Source organism: Tamandua tetradactyla, chromosome 12, assembly GCF_023851605.1.
Source record: "Tamandua tetradactyla isolate mTamTet1 chromosome 12, mTamTet1.pri, whole genome shotgun sequence".
NCBI classification, from domain to species: domain Eukaryota; kingdom Metazoa; phylum Chordata; class Mammalia; order Pilosa; family Myrmecophagidae; genus Tamandua; species Tamandua tetradactyla.
In genome coordinates this window covers 36081124-36095712 of record NC_135338.1, presented here as the reverse complement: position 1 = coordinate 36095712, position 14589 = coordinate 36081124, and the positions used below count along the sequence as shown (strand labels likewise).

The 14589-nt window shown below is 39.2% G+C and overlaps 1 protein-coding gene across 9 annotated transcripts in view; it reads left to right on the top strand.

The window, feature by feature from the left end:
- Window positions 1–12311, top strand: part of ANGEL1 (angel homolog 1) — a 74626-nt gene extending 62315 nt beyond the window's left edge. For all 9 annotated transcript variants that reach the window (XM_077123147.1, XM_077123150.1, XM_077123149.1 and 6 more), the window contains 3 exons: window positions 8752–8821; window positions 9323–9486; window positions 10164–12311. In XM_077123147.1, the coding sequence (XP_076979262.1) occupies window positions 8752–8821; window positions 9323–9486; window positions 10164–10324 (395 nt within the window). In that variant the 3' untranslated portion in view covers window positions 10325–12311. The remainder of the gene's footprint in view (window positions 1–8751; window positions 8822–9322; window positions 9487–10163) is intronic.
- The last annotated feature ends 2278 nt before the right edge of the window (window positions 12312–14589 follow it).

The window sequence follows — 14589 nt, the reverse complement described above, 5'->3', positions numbered from 1 at the left end:
ACGGACATTTGCACACGAATGTTTATAGCAGCATTATTTACAGTTGCAAAGAGATGGAAACAGCCAAAATGTCCATCAACAGACGAGTGGCTAAACAAACTGTGGTATATACATACGATGGAATATTATGCAGCTTTATGACAGAATAAACTTATGAAGCATGTAATAACATGGATGGACCTAGAGAACATTATGCTGAGTGAGACTAGCCAAAAACTAAAGGACAAATACTGTATGGTCCCACTGATGTGAACCGACATTAGAGAATAAACTTGGAATATGTCATTGGTAACAGAGACCATCAGGAGTTAGAAATAGGGTAAGATAATGGGTAATTGGAGCTGAAGGGATACAGACTGTGCAACAGGACTAGATACAAAAACTCAAAAATGGACAGCACAATACTACCTAATTGCAATGTAGTTATGTTAAAACACTGAATGAAGCTGCATCTGAGCTATAGTTTTTTTTTTTTGTTTGTTCTGTTTTTTTATATGTATTTTTTATTTTTATTTTTTCTCTATATTATCATTTTATTTCTTTTTCTGTTGTCTTGCTATTTCTTTTTCTAAATCGATGCAAATGTACTAAGAAATGATGATCATACATCTATGTGATGATATTAAGAATTACTGATTGCATATGTAGAATGGAATGATTTCTAAATGTTGTGTTAGTTAATTTAAAAAAAATTATATAGAGCAGATAGTATATAGAATTAAAATAATAGCTAAGGGAGGATAAAAGTAAACAAATTAGAAGTTAGAAAAAAATAAACAGAGAAGGCAGACAGAGATAAAAGTGGAAAGAATTTAGAAAACAAAAATGGCAGAACTAAAAACTCTAAATGTTTTTTTAGGGGAAAAATAGCTGTTAAGTAGTTAGGCTATTGGCTTCCTATTCAAGGAGCTGGGGAGGAACAAGCACAAGTACCCAGATGCAGAAGGAATTGAAAAAATTATGAGAGGATTCTTTGCACAACTAAGTGCAATAATTGAAAACTTGAGTGATACATATTCATTTTAGAAAATATAATTTAATATAAAACTAGTTTCAGGGGAGAGAGAGCACCTAAGTAGACTAACTACCAAAAAGAAAAATTCTCCGAGAAGCATTCCCTCAAAAGCTCTAGGCGCAGATTGACAGAGGAATACCATTAAACCTTGAAAGAACCTATCATTCTGTTACTATTTAAATTGTCTCAGAGCACAGAGAAAGAAAATGGCCAAGTTATTTTTATGAAGCAAATATATTGATACAATACCTGACAAGAATTACATGCAAAAAGAAAATTGCAGACTAATCTTACCTATGAATGTTGAGGTAAAATAATTCCAGTTAGCAGATCAAAAAACCAAATCTAATAGTAATATACAGTGACTAAGTGGTGTTTATTCGAAAAAATAAGAGTTCAATAATGGGAAATCTGTTACTATAGTTTATCATACTAATATATATTATATATATAACATCTGTTAAAATATGTGAAACTCATCTCTATAGATGTTGAAAAGACATTTTTTTGAAATTCAGCATTTCTTTTAGATTACCAAACTCTTAAATTAGGTAAAAAACAGATAATTCCTTAAGCTGTTACTGTGTTTGGAGATACCAGCTAATGCAGTTGGAGATAGAATATAGAAATATAATTAAGAAAATAGTAAAAAAATTGTAAAGGAAGGGCTAAATTATTATTACTTTCTGATAATATCTTTATGTATAACTGGTAATCCAAGAGAAGCAACTGCAAATATTTTAAGCAAGGTAACTCAGTAAGGTAGCTGGATACAAAATCAATAAGCAGAAATCAGAAGTACTCATATATAAAAATATCTTGTTAGGAGATACAATGGAAAAAGGAGACCCTTTTTATAATTGCAGCAGAATGAAAAAAAATAGAAATAAGTTTAACAGAAAAAAATACAAGCTATATAAAGGAACATTTTGTTTCATACAAATTATCAAATTTATTGGCATGAAGTTGTTCATAACATTCCCTCATTATCCTTTTTTTAAATAGCTTTATTGAGATAAAATTCACATGGTGTAGAATTCAGCCATTTAAAATGTACAATTCAGTGGGTCTTAATATATTCATAGAATTGCACAACCATCAACACCATCTAATTTTAGAACAGTTTCATCACCCTAAAAAGAAACTGCATACTCATTAGCAGTCACTCTTTATACCCTCCTCCCCATAGCCCCTGGCAACCACTAATCTATTTTCTGTCTCTATAGATTTGTCTTATCTGAACAGTTCATATAAATGAATCACAATATGTACTCCTTTTGTTTTTGGCCTTTTTCACTTATAATGTTTTTAAGGTCCATCAGTATGGTAATATGTCAGTACTTCATTCCTTTTTATTGCCAGATAATATTTCCATTGTATGAATATACCACATTTTGTTTATCTGTTCATTGGTTGGTAGACATTTCAGTTGTTTTCATTTTTGGGATATTATGAATAATGTTGCCATGAACATGTTTTTGTTTGTGAGCATGTTTTTGCATGTACTTATGTTTTGTTTCTCTTGTGTATATGTCTAGGAATGGAATCGGGCTGTACTATTTTTTATTTCCACCAGCAGTGTATGAGGGTTATAATTTCTCCAAATCCTTGCTGGCACTTCTTTTTTTCTTTTTTTATTAATTTTTAAATTTTTTAAAAAATATATAAAAACACAAACATTCTTAACTTATGATCATTCTGTTCTACATATATAATCAGCAATTCACATCACCACATAGTTGTATATTCATCATCATGATCATTTCTTAGAACATTTGCATCAATTCAGAAAAAGAAATAAAAAGACAACAGAAAAAAATTCATACATACCATACCCCTTACCACTCCCTTTCATTGATCACTAGCATTTCAATCTAAATTTATTTTAACATTTGTTTCCCCAATTATTTATTGTTATTCCATATGTTTTACTCATGTGTTGATAAGGTAGATAAAAGGAGCATCAGACACAAGTTGTTCACAATCACACAGTCACATTGTGAAAGCTGTATCATTATACAGTCTTCTTCAAGAAACATGGCTACTGGAACACAGCTCTGCATTTTCAGGCAGTTCCCTCCAGCCTCTCCATTACATCTTGAATAAACAAGTTGATATCTATTTAATGCATAAGAATAACCTCCAGGATAAGCTTTGGACTCTGGAATCTCTCAGCTATTGACACTTTATTTTGTCTCATTTTGCTTTTTCCCCTTTTGATTGAGAAAGGTTTCTCAATCTCTTGATACTGAGTCTCAGCTCATTCTAGGATTTCTGTCCCAGGTTGCCAGGAAGGTCCACACCCCTGGGAGTCATCTCCTGCATAGACAGGGGGAGGGCAGTGAGTTTTCTTGTCTTGTTGGCTGGAGAGAGAGGCCACATCTGAGCAACAAAAGAGGTTCTCTTGGGGATGATTCTTAGACCTAATGTTAAGTAGGCTTGACCTATCCTTTGTGGGGTTAAGTTTCATATGAACAAACCCCAAGATTGGGGGCTCAACCTATTGCTTTGGTTGTCCACACTGCTCATGAGAATATCAAGAATTAAACTTGAGGAAGTTGAATTTTCCCCCTTTCTCACCATTCCCTGAAGGGGACTGTTCTAGTTTGCTAGCTGCTGGAATGCAATATACCAGAAATGGAATGGCTTTTAAAAGGGAGAATTTAATGAGTTGCAAGTTTACAGATCTAAGGCCGAGAAAATGTCCCAATTAAAACAAGTCTATAGAAATGTCCAATCAAAGGTATCCAGGGAAAGATACCTTGGTTCAAGAAGGCCGATGAAGTTCAGGGTGTCTCTCTCAAGTGAGACGGCACATGGCGAACACAGTCAGGGCTTCTCTCTCAGCTGGAAGAGCACATGGCGAATACGGTGTCATCTCCTAACTTTCTCTCCTGGCTTCCTGTTTCATGAAGCTCCCCGGGAGGCGTTTTCCTTCTTCATCTCCAAAGGTCGCTGGCTGGTGGACTCTCTGCTTCCTGGTGCTGCAGCATTCTCTGCTCTCTCTGAATCTCTCATTCTCCAAAATGTTTCCTCTTTTATAGGACTTCAGAAATGAATCAAGACCCACTCAAATGGGTGGAGACATGTCATCCCCTAATCCAGTTTAACAACCATTCTTGACTAAATCACATCAACCAGGGAGATGATCTCATTACAGTTTCGAACATACAGTATTGAATGGAGATTATTCTACCTTTATGAAATGGGATTTATATTAAAACATGGCTTTTCTTAGGGGGCATATATCCTTTCAAACCAGCACAGGGACTTTGCAAATACTTTTTTATTCACTGTTCAAATCACTTTGGGATTTATTGGGGCAACACTCTGGACAAACCAACAAAATCTCATGCCCTACTCAAGGTTCCATGTACTTATGGTGTTCAGTTAAGCTGTCTATATAAGTTATATTAGGAAATGCACTAGTCAAAATATAAATTTTGTACCAAATAAACATATTCTTTTTTCTTTTTTCTTTTAACATGGGCAGGCACCGGGAATCGAACCCGGGTCCTCGGGCATGGCAGGCAAGCATTCTTACCTGCTGAGCCACCGTGGCCCGCCCCATAAGTTAAAATTTTAAAATATTGATTACCATCTATTTTCAACACCCTGCATTATTGACATTCCTTTGTTCTTCCTCACGCAAAAACATTTTTTAAATTTGTACATTTAGTCACTATCATTATACACTCTAGGCATTCCTAGATTATACCATCTCAGTCTTTATCATCTGTCTTTCTTTCTGATTTCATTTGTGCCCCCAGCCTTTCTCCCTCTATCATTTTCACATTCAGCTTCATTCAGTGGTTTAACATAATTGTATTAGTTAGGTAATATTGTGTTATATCCGTTTCTGAGTTTTTACAGTCAGTCCTGTTGCGCAATCTGTATCCCTTCAGCTCCAGTTATCCAATATCTTACCCTATTTCTATCTCCTGTTGGTCTCTGTTACCAGTGAAATTCTCCAGGTTTATTCACTAATGTTGGTTCATATCAGTGAGACCACACAGTATTTGTCCTTTTGTTTCTGCCTAATCTCACTCCCTTGCTGGTACTTTTTATTAACTGTCTTTGATTACATCCATCCTAGTGGATGTGAAGTAGTATCTCACTGTGGTTTTAATTTACATTTCCCTAATGATTACTGATACTGAATATCTTTTTGTGTGCTTATTGGTCATTTGTATATTTTCTTTGGAGAAGTGTCTATTCAAATCCCTTGCCCATTTTAAAATTTCATTTTTTTTCTTCTTATTGAATTCTAAGAGTTCTTTATATCTTCTAGTTATAAGCCCCTTATCTGATGTAATTGGCAAATATTTTCTCCTTTTCTGTGGGTTATCTTTTCCTTTCTCATTGGTATCATTTGTAGTACAACGGTTTTTAATTTTGATGGTGTCCAGTTTATTTATTTTTTCTTTTGTTCTTTGTGCTTGTGGTGTCATATCTAATAAACCATTGCCTAACTCAAGGGTGTGAAAATTTATCCTGTGTTTTCTTCAAAAAGGCTTATAGTTTTAGCTCTTAAATTTAGATCTATTATCCATTTTGAGTTCATTTTTATAAATGGTATATATAAAAAATGGTATATATAAAAATGGTATATATGATATATATAAAAATATATATGGTATATATAATTATATATATATGGTATATATAATTAAGTATAGGGGCCCAACTTCACTCTTTTACATGTGGTTATTCACTTGTTTCAACAACACTGTGAAAGGACTATTCTTTCCCCATTTAATTGTCTTGTCATCTTTGATGACTGTCAACTGACCATAAATGTCAGGGTTTATTTCAGAGCTCTCAATTTTATTCCATTGATCTAGATTTCTATCCTTATGCCAGTACCACACTGTCTTGATTACTGTGGTTTTTATAAGTTTTGCAGTAGGGTAATATAAACTTCCAACTTTGTTCTTCTTTTTCAAGATTGTTTTGGCTATTCTGGGCCACTTATATTTACATATGAATTTTAGGATTAACTTGTCAGTTTCTCAAAAAAAGCCAGCTGGGATTTTGATAGAGATTGCATTAAATCTGTAGACCAATTTGGGGAGTATTGCCATTTTAACAGTATTAAATCTCATGATCAAAGAACATGGAATGTCTTTCCACTTATTTAGATTTTCTTTAATGTCTTTAAAAATTTTGTAGTTTTCAAATTAATTTATTCTTTTGGATACTTTCATAAATAGAATTGTTTTCTAATTTCATTTTCAGATTGTTCATTGCAAGGGTATAGAAATGCAATTGATTTTTGCATTTTTGCAAATCAAAAATGAGCTGATTTTTCAACAAGGTATGTTGACCTTGTATCCTGCAACTCTGCTGAAACTCTTTATTAACTCTTAAAGTTTTTTAGTAGATTCTTTAGGATTTTCTATATATAATACCATGTCTTTTTAAATAGAGATTGTATTACTTCTTCACTTCTAATTTGGATGACTTTTATTTGTTCTTCAATTACCCCAGTGTTCTAGTTTGCTAGCTGCCAGAATGCAATATACCAGAAATGGAATGGCTTAGAAAGGGGAATTTAATAAATTGCTAGTTTACAGTTATAAGGCTGAGAAAATGTCCCAATTAAAAGAAGTCTATAAAAATGTCCAATCTAAGGCATCCAGGGAAAGGTACTGGCCTTTAGTTCAAAAAGGCCAGTGAAGTTTAGAGTTTCTCTCTTGGCTAGAAGGGCACAGGGTGAACATGGCAAAAGAGTGAACACGGCATACAGGGCCATCTGCTAGCTTTCTCTCCTGGCTTTCTGTTTCATGAGGCTCCCCAGGAGGCATTTTCCTTCCTCATCTCCAAAGGTCACTGGTTGATGGACTCTGCTTCTCGTGGCTATGTCATTCTCCTCTGCTCTCTGTGAATCTCCTTTCTCCAAAATGTTTCCTCTTTTTATAGGATTCAAGTAAAGTAATCAAGACCCACCTAGACTGGGTGGAGACATGTCTCCACCTAATCCAGCTTGACAACCACTCTCTATTGAGTCACATCTCCAGGGAGATGATCTAATTAAAGTTTCAGACATACAGTACCGAATAGGGATTAGAAGAAACGGCTGCCTTTACAAAATGGGATTAGGATTAAAACATGGCTTTTCTAGGGTACATACATCCTTTCAAACCAGCACACCCAGTTAGTATTTCAAGTACCATGTTTAAGAGAAGTAGTGAGAGCTGACATCCTTTATTTGTTCCTGCATTTAGGAGGAAGGCATTCAGTCTTTTACTATTAAGTATGATATTAGCTGTGGATTTTTCATAGATTCTCTTTCTTTATTGTGTTGAGGAAGTTCTCTTTTATTCCTAGTTTGTTGTGTATTTTTATCATAACAGGATATTGGATTTTTGTCAAATTATTTTTCTGAGTCTATTGAGATGATCCTGGGTGTTTTGTCCTTTATCCTCTTAATATGGTATAATATACTAATTGTTTTTCAGATGTTAATTCTACGTTACATTCCTGGTATAAATAAATTTCACTTGATCATGATATATAATCATATGTATATTTTATTGGCTTTTGCTTGCTAACATTTTGTTAAGGATTTTTTTTTTACATGGGCAGGCACCGGGAATCGAACCCGGGTCCTCTGGCATGGCAGGCATTGTTAAGGATTTTTACACCTATATTCATAAGTAATATTGGTCTATGGTTTTCTTTGTATGACTGTCTGGTTTTGGTATCAGAGTAATATTGGCCTCATAGAATGAGTTGGTAAGTATCCCCTCCTCTTCTAGTTTTTGGAATAGTTTGCGACAGATTGGTGTTAATTTTTCTTTAAATGTTTGGTATAATTCACCAGTGAAGCCATATGAGCCTACACTTTTCTTTGTGAAAAGTTTTAAAATTACCAGTTCAATCTCTTTACTTGTTATAAGTCTATTCAAATTTTCTGATTTTTCTTACATCAGTTTAGGTATTTTGTAGCTCTCGAGGAACTTTATCTAAGTTATCTACTTTGTTGCTATATAGTTGTCCATAGTATTCCCTCACAATCCTTTTTATTTCAAAAAGGTTGATAATGATGGCCTGTCTTTCATTCCCTATTTTCATAATTTGAATCTTTTCATCTTGGTCAGTCCAGCTAAGAGTTTGTCAATTTTTTTTATCTTTATTATCCTATTAATGGCAGTAGGCTCTGTAGTATTTCCCCTTTCTTTCCTGATATTGGTAATTTGTGCCTTCTCTATTTTCTTCCTATGCATGTGTGCAGATACACATATATGCATTATGTATGTGTATATATATATATATATGTATGTATCTGTCCGTACAAACTTTTATGCACACATACATAGGTAAACATACACATCCAATTGATGGTATGTGCATAGAAAATCTATCTCTAGAAGAACACATCAGGAATTTGGTAACCTTGGGTAGAAAGGGGAATGAGTAGCCCTGCGCGGGAGTAGGAGAGAGACTTCATTATTTTTATCTACATTTTAATATGTATGTGACTGTATTATCTCTTCTAAAAAATAAATTAAAAAAAAATATTGAGCCAAGGAAAACAGTGTTTTTGTCAGAGGCCCCTTTATGTCTACCGTCCTGAGGTCCTTGACTTTGGTTCATTACCTTCTTTCTCCCCTCACCTTTTCTCTCTCCCTTTCCCTGCTGGAGCAGTCCAGTCAAGGATCTAAGAGGTATTTCCAGCCCTGCTTTTCATAACCTATGGATAATAAAACCTTTCTTTCTCTGGTCCTCCACAGAGCGACCTGCTGACTGGGCTGAGTCTGTCCTTGAGGAAAACACATCTGAGCCTGAGCCTGTCTTCCCCAGGTAATCTTCCTCTGGTCTCTTTAGCTTTCCTTCTAGTCCCTCTGTCTAGGAGTGTAAGAGATTCCCATTGGCTTTCCTGAGGCTGACTTTGAGGAGCAATTTTTGCTAAGCTCTCTCTGCCCCCTAACATCTGCTAAGCTTATAGTGACGTACAGGTGTGCAGAGTTCAGAGGTGGCCACTGATGTTGCAAATGATAAAGCCCACACACTTTCCACAGAGAGTAAGACTCCACAGAAGAGCTTGCTGGCCCATAGACAAGGATACACTGTATATTTTACCAGGTAGCAGGTGGAGAGTAGGGGGTGAGGAATTCAGGGGGACTTGATATAAATATGTGTATTTTTAGGCTAATTTTATCTAAGACTCTCTGCCTCTTATTAGCATGAGAGGGAAACTGAGTCTTATGGGATCATCCCCCCCAAAACTTCATAAAATCCACAGAAATTGATCTTGGGAAAGTTCAATAATTTTTGTTGACTGACCTCTTCTCTTTCCTTTAGGACTACAGGCACCATCCAGCACTGCCTCCACCTGACCTCAGTGTATACCCATTTCCTGCCCCAGCATGGCCGCCCAGAGGTTACCACAATGCCCTTGGGTCTTGGAATGACAGTGGATTACATCTTCTTCTCAGCTGAGTCCTGCGAGAATGGGAACAGACCTGGTGAGTCTGGTGGGTCTAGGGTTAAAGAGCTACCCCACAAGGGTCCCTGGGAACAGCTGATGACAGTCGGTCAGGCATTTGGTGGCATGGCTTGGGCTGCTGGGGCACTGGCCATCGTCATTATACTTCTCATAGGCCACTTGCCTGTCTTTTCTCTTTTTGTATTTGCACATTAGAGAGAAGTAGATAGAATAGGCAATCTTATCCTATTTTAGTGATGAAAGTAAAGTACCAGGAGGTCATTGTTCAGCAGTAGCCAGTTGTGAGGGATTTGGTTAGGTTAGAGATCTTAAGTAAGTAGTCATTCTTGCAGTCTACTACATGCCTATTTTTCTTATAGAATGTTCTTTAAAATATTTGAATTCATTGCCTACATTTAAAAATCAGATTTTATTTAAAAAATCTCAATGTCCATCTTCTCTTGGAAAATCAGGAGATTTTGTAATGCTGGGACACTTTACCATTTTACTGCAGTCTCACTGTACTCACCCTACCTCCATTCATTGATACTATCGAGGAATTATCTCTGAGGAAATGAAGCTTCCTTAGCCAGAGCTGCAGAAGGAGGTGAGGGATGGTGGGCAACCAAGGGAATGCAGCCTACATGCAGTAGAGTTTCTGCTTTATGCAGCGTGGCTCTGGTTTCTTTATCCATTGGCTTCCTCTTTGCATCCCAGATCACAGGCTGTATCAAGATGGAACCCTCAAGCTCCTGGGCCGTCTCTCTCTCCTCTCTGAAGAGATTCTGTGGGCTGCCAATGGCTTACCCAATCCCTTCTGCTCTTCGGACCACCTCTGCTTGCTGGCCAGCTTCGGGATGGAAATCACCGCCCCATGACAGGGCTCCCAGGGAAAGAGGGCTTCTCTTCCAGAAGAGCTCACTGGATCAGAGACTGTGGAAATATCCCATGCTTCTGGAAACTTAGATCTAAGAAACTTACGTCCCCTCCCCTCCCCTTGTTCCCTCTTCCCCCTGGTTAGATTTTCTCTAGGCCTGTCCACATTCTCTGCCTGTGGTTCCTGCCCCACCCCAACCTCTTCCTAAACTTGTGCCACACATTCAGTGGCCCTGGGAGAGGCAGAATGGGGGGTTCCCCCTTCCTTCCATGTATCCAGTGCTACCCCTTTATTTTTAATTACCAGGGTTGCGGGAGCTATTGATCTCATTGGTTATTTGCTTTCAAACCGTTTCTTGGTGGCACCTTCTGACCCGACCTTCTCCTTGCCTTTATGACCTCTGCACCCAGCCCTCTTGCCTAGCATGCATTTATGAGAAGTGTGTATCATGCATGCAGCCTTCTAGGATGGGAATAATCTATGCACAGCCAGGGTTGCCTCTGACCAGCCTACTTTCCACATCGGGGCTGCAGGCCTAGGGGCAGGTTGAGGGCATGATCTAGGAGCTGTGTGCTGCCAGGCATCAGCAGGGGTGTGGGCCTATCTCTCCTTTTATCCTCTATTTCTTTAAGCATGCATCATGCCAACCAGGGCATACTCATCGTCTGACCCTGGGAACAAATGGGCCTCACAGCCTGGAGCAGCAGATTTGAAAATGTACCAACTGCCCCAGTGGCCTCTGGGCCTCCAATCCGGAACTCTCCAGAGGCCTGGAATGAATTTTCTAGTGCTTATCCTTTTCCCCAGATTGCCGTGAAGGAGGCAAGGGTTTGAACCTGTATGGGGTTGAGCGGACTGGGTGGGGATGGTAGTTTGAAGTTTAAGACTTTAAGAATGAGGAGACAGACCCTTCAGGAAACTCTTGTTTCCCTGGACTGTTCAGCCTGCAGAGTTGGGGCAAGGGTAGAAGTACCAGCAGGGAAAAGAGCAGGTAAGCTCTGTAGCCACCTCATGAAACTCAAAACCCAAGGGACTTGCTTTCTTTCTTCTGCATATTTAAGAAGCCGTTTTCCATTCCTCTCCTCCCATTGCTGTTTATTTTTTGTTACCTCTCCCCTCCCCCAACCCCTTCCATTTTCTCCCTAGAAATGCCTGGTATTTAGTTTCAGGCCAAATCTTCTCAGCACAAAGATGGCCTTGGGCATACTGGTCCAAGAATTTCGGGTGACGCTGTTTGAGGATTGCTCTGATCAGCAAGGCCTTAGTTCATTATTGTCTCTGCTTTCCACCTCTTAGCACAAGGGTGGCCAGGCCCATTCTGGGGTCCCCTAGCCCAGACCATCACCTACAAGCCTTAATCTTTCATTGTAGGGTGTGGCCTGGACTGTTCCTGGGCCAGCTTATTCCTAGCACTCCCTTAACTCAGAGCGCCTGTTGCCCTCATAGATTTGAGTTGCTCATACCCTTCTTGCCTCCAGAATGGGACTGAAGAGAATGGCCAAAAAGCTTGAGTTAGGGACAGTTAGCCAGAGGTTAATGTTCTTTCCTTTTTTTGAAAGCCGAAGACCTAACTTGAATTCTGCTGCTGTGTTCATGGTTATAAGCTTTCCATGGCTAGATTTTGGGGGATTTATTTATCTATGTATATATATTTTTAAACATTGTTTCCTGGGTCCTGGGCATGTGCCTGTCTGAGCCCCAGGCCTGTCTGTCCATTCCCCATTGTTCACTCCGTCTCTCCTCTGGGTACCCTCTGCGAGGGTTTCAAGACAGTGCCCTATTGGTTCCTAGGACTAGGGCCCATCACTCTGTTCTCTTCCTGCCAGGAAATGCAGGTTAAAGACAGCTAAAGATGGCAGAGGGCAGGAGTTTTGATAGATTATCTTTTCTTCATTTTCTTAGTTGTTTCTGTTTTGGAAATGAAATGGGATTTTTAAATGGTCATTTAATAACTCTTTTCCAAATAAAGGTTTACTTTTTCCCTCTTACTGTTGATCATTTTATTAGGATCCTGAAGGGCATGGGGGAGAGGGCATGGAGAATGAGGTGGATCGAGAAGAGACTGAGGAGCTTTTGATCTCGGGGTGGTTGTGAAGCCCTAAACCTAGATCAGAGGAATTTGTCTTCTTCCTCTGATAACTGAGTCAAATGGATCTGCTTTGTTCATCTTGCTCCCTTCTCTTTTCAGGTTCCCACTGCTTGAGCTTGGGAGGAACAGGGCTTTAATGAAACCTCCTGCCTCTGACCTTTGCTCTGGAATACAGTTCTCTTTCCTCATCATTGGCAAGCTATTGGAGAATAGCATTTTGGGCTGCTTTTCATTCTTATTCCATCTGGTTCCCCGTTCCTTACCCCTAGTGCACACTGCATTTTAGGAGTGTCTGTACTGAAAGTAGGACAAGACGTGTGTGTTTTCCTGGTCAAAGCTGTGGCAGCTGCATGAGGCATGATGCATGTGGCAGTTGACTCCCGCTGAGCATCTATTTCTGATAATCTCTTTGCATTCGGAGCCAGGGCTGAGCTGTGGGCCATCTGTTACTAGAAAGATTTTTCTTCCTTCACAGGCCTAACTCTGCTGCCACTTTTGTCCTCCAGCCACCCTAGCAGCAAGCCCAGCCAAACCTACATCCCCATTGTACACGCTGTAATCATGTGGTTTTCTGCCTTTTCTGAACAGAGATTTCCCAGGCTCACCCTAGACCTATGAATCAGTCTCTTGAATATCTATCTGCATTGTTTAAAAAGTTACCTGAGTGCTTCTGTTGAACCACCTGGGTTGGGATCCACTGATTCAGTGGAAAGAAAACTTAGCCAGGAATCAGGAGTACAACTTGCCACCTTGGCCTAGTTGGTTGGTGACTGTAAATGAGTTACCCAACCTCCTTGTGTTTCAGTTCACATCTGTTGGTGAAAATTAATTTTTTCCACTTATGAGGCATTTTCAGATCTGAAATTGCTTTATTTGGATTTTGACAAGAAAGGGATGCTAATTCAGAGTATTATTGATAGGGGTAGATGGTCCTCGATAGTCATGCTAGACAATTGGACCTGTGGGTGGAGAGAGATCGTGTAGCTCCTGAGCACTGAGGTGTGTTTCCTGAGGCCCCTTTCCTGGGATGGAAGGTTTGTCCCTAGTTGCCTCAGTCACTTAGCATCTGTAGAACCCTCTTATAACAATTCACAAAGTGCTTCCACTGACTCTATCAGACAAGAAGACAAAGTGGCAGTTCTGGTGGTGTTCATGAATAACCTTTATATCCAAGGAAACAGGACTCCCAAAGAGAGAATCCTTTGCTTCATTTCTTGCCAACCCCAAATACCTTAGAACACAGCCTTTCCAGGAGCAGAAGAGACAAGATGGTGGTATAAGGCAGACTCATGGTTGGGCCTGGGAAGAGGAGCTCAGGTGCAGCTTGAAGCTGGAGACTCATAAGAGAATTACCAACCAAGCTATTGCTGCCTTTTTTTTTTTTTTTTTTTAACTTTTTTCTTTCCAGTTCTTTCTTTAACTGGAGGAGGCTTGTTTTTTAATTGATTACATAATACAAAAGTGTGGCTTTTCTTTTTCCCAGAAGGCACCTACCTCCTCTAGTTTCCACCAGGGGGAGAAATCTGACCTTCAAACCCATGCTTCCAAATCCATCCTGGTTGTACCACACCTCTCCCATTTCTCTCCTATTCCAGCAAGTGTGCCAGCAAAAACTTCCAGGCAAGAGCCAGCAAGATGAGAGCCTAGCTGGGGAGCAGATCCCACCTCATTTAGGAGAAAATGAATTGAGTGTGTTCCAAAGGGAAATCGGTCCTGCTCCAGCCCCAGTTCAGTTCCTATGACTTTAAGGCCTGGGGCTGCACACAGCTGTGGAGAGAAGAGCAGGGTCACTGCACTTAAATTCTTAAGAGGTTTTGTCTTTCCCACGACTAAGTCTTTTCTGGCAGGGGGTTGGAGGGCATCCAAGTATCTGTGTACACATTCTCATTTAGGCTGGGCTCAGAGAGCTGACCTTCTCAGCTGACCTGAGGTAGGCTACTTCTACCACCTGCCAAGCTTCAATAGTCCTCCTCCCATAGGCCAACTCTAAGGTTTACAAGGCAACCCACATCTGGATTAGGCTTCTTGGTACTTGGCATGACCACCACTTCCTATTGCTACTGTCTTCCAGAGTAGCAGTCAACATACCAGCCTCTGAAGGAGAGGGGGAAGGCAGAACTTTAACCTTTTCATCTTCAGAGCTCTGAGAAATGCCCTGCATCCAAAGATCCAACCCA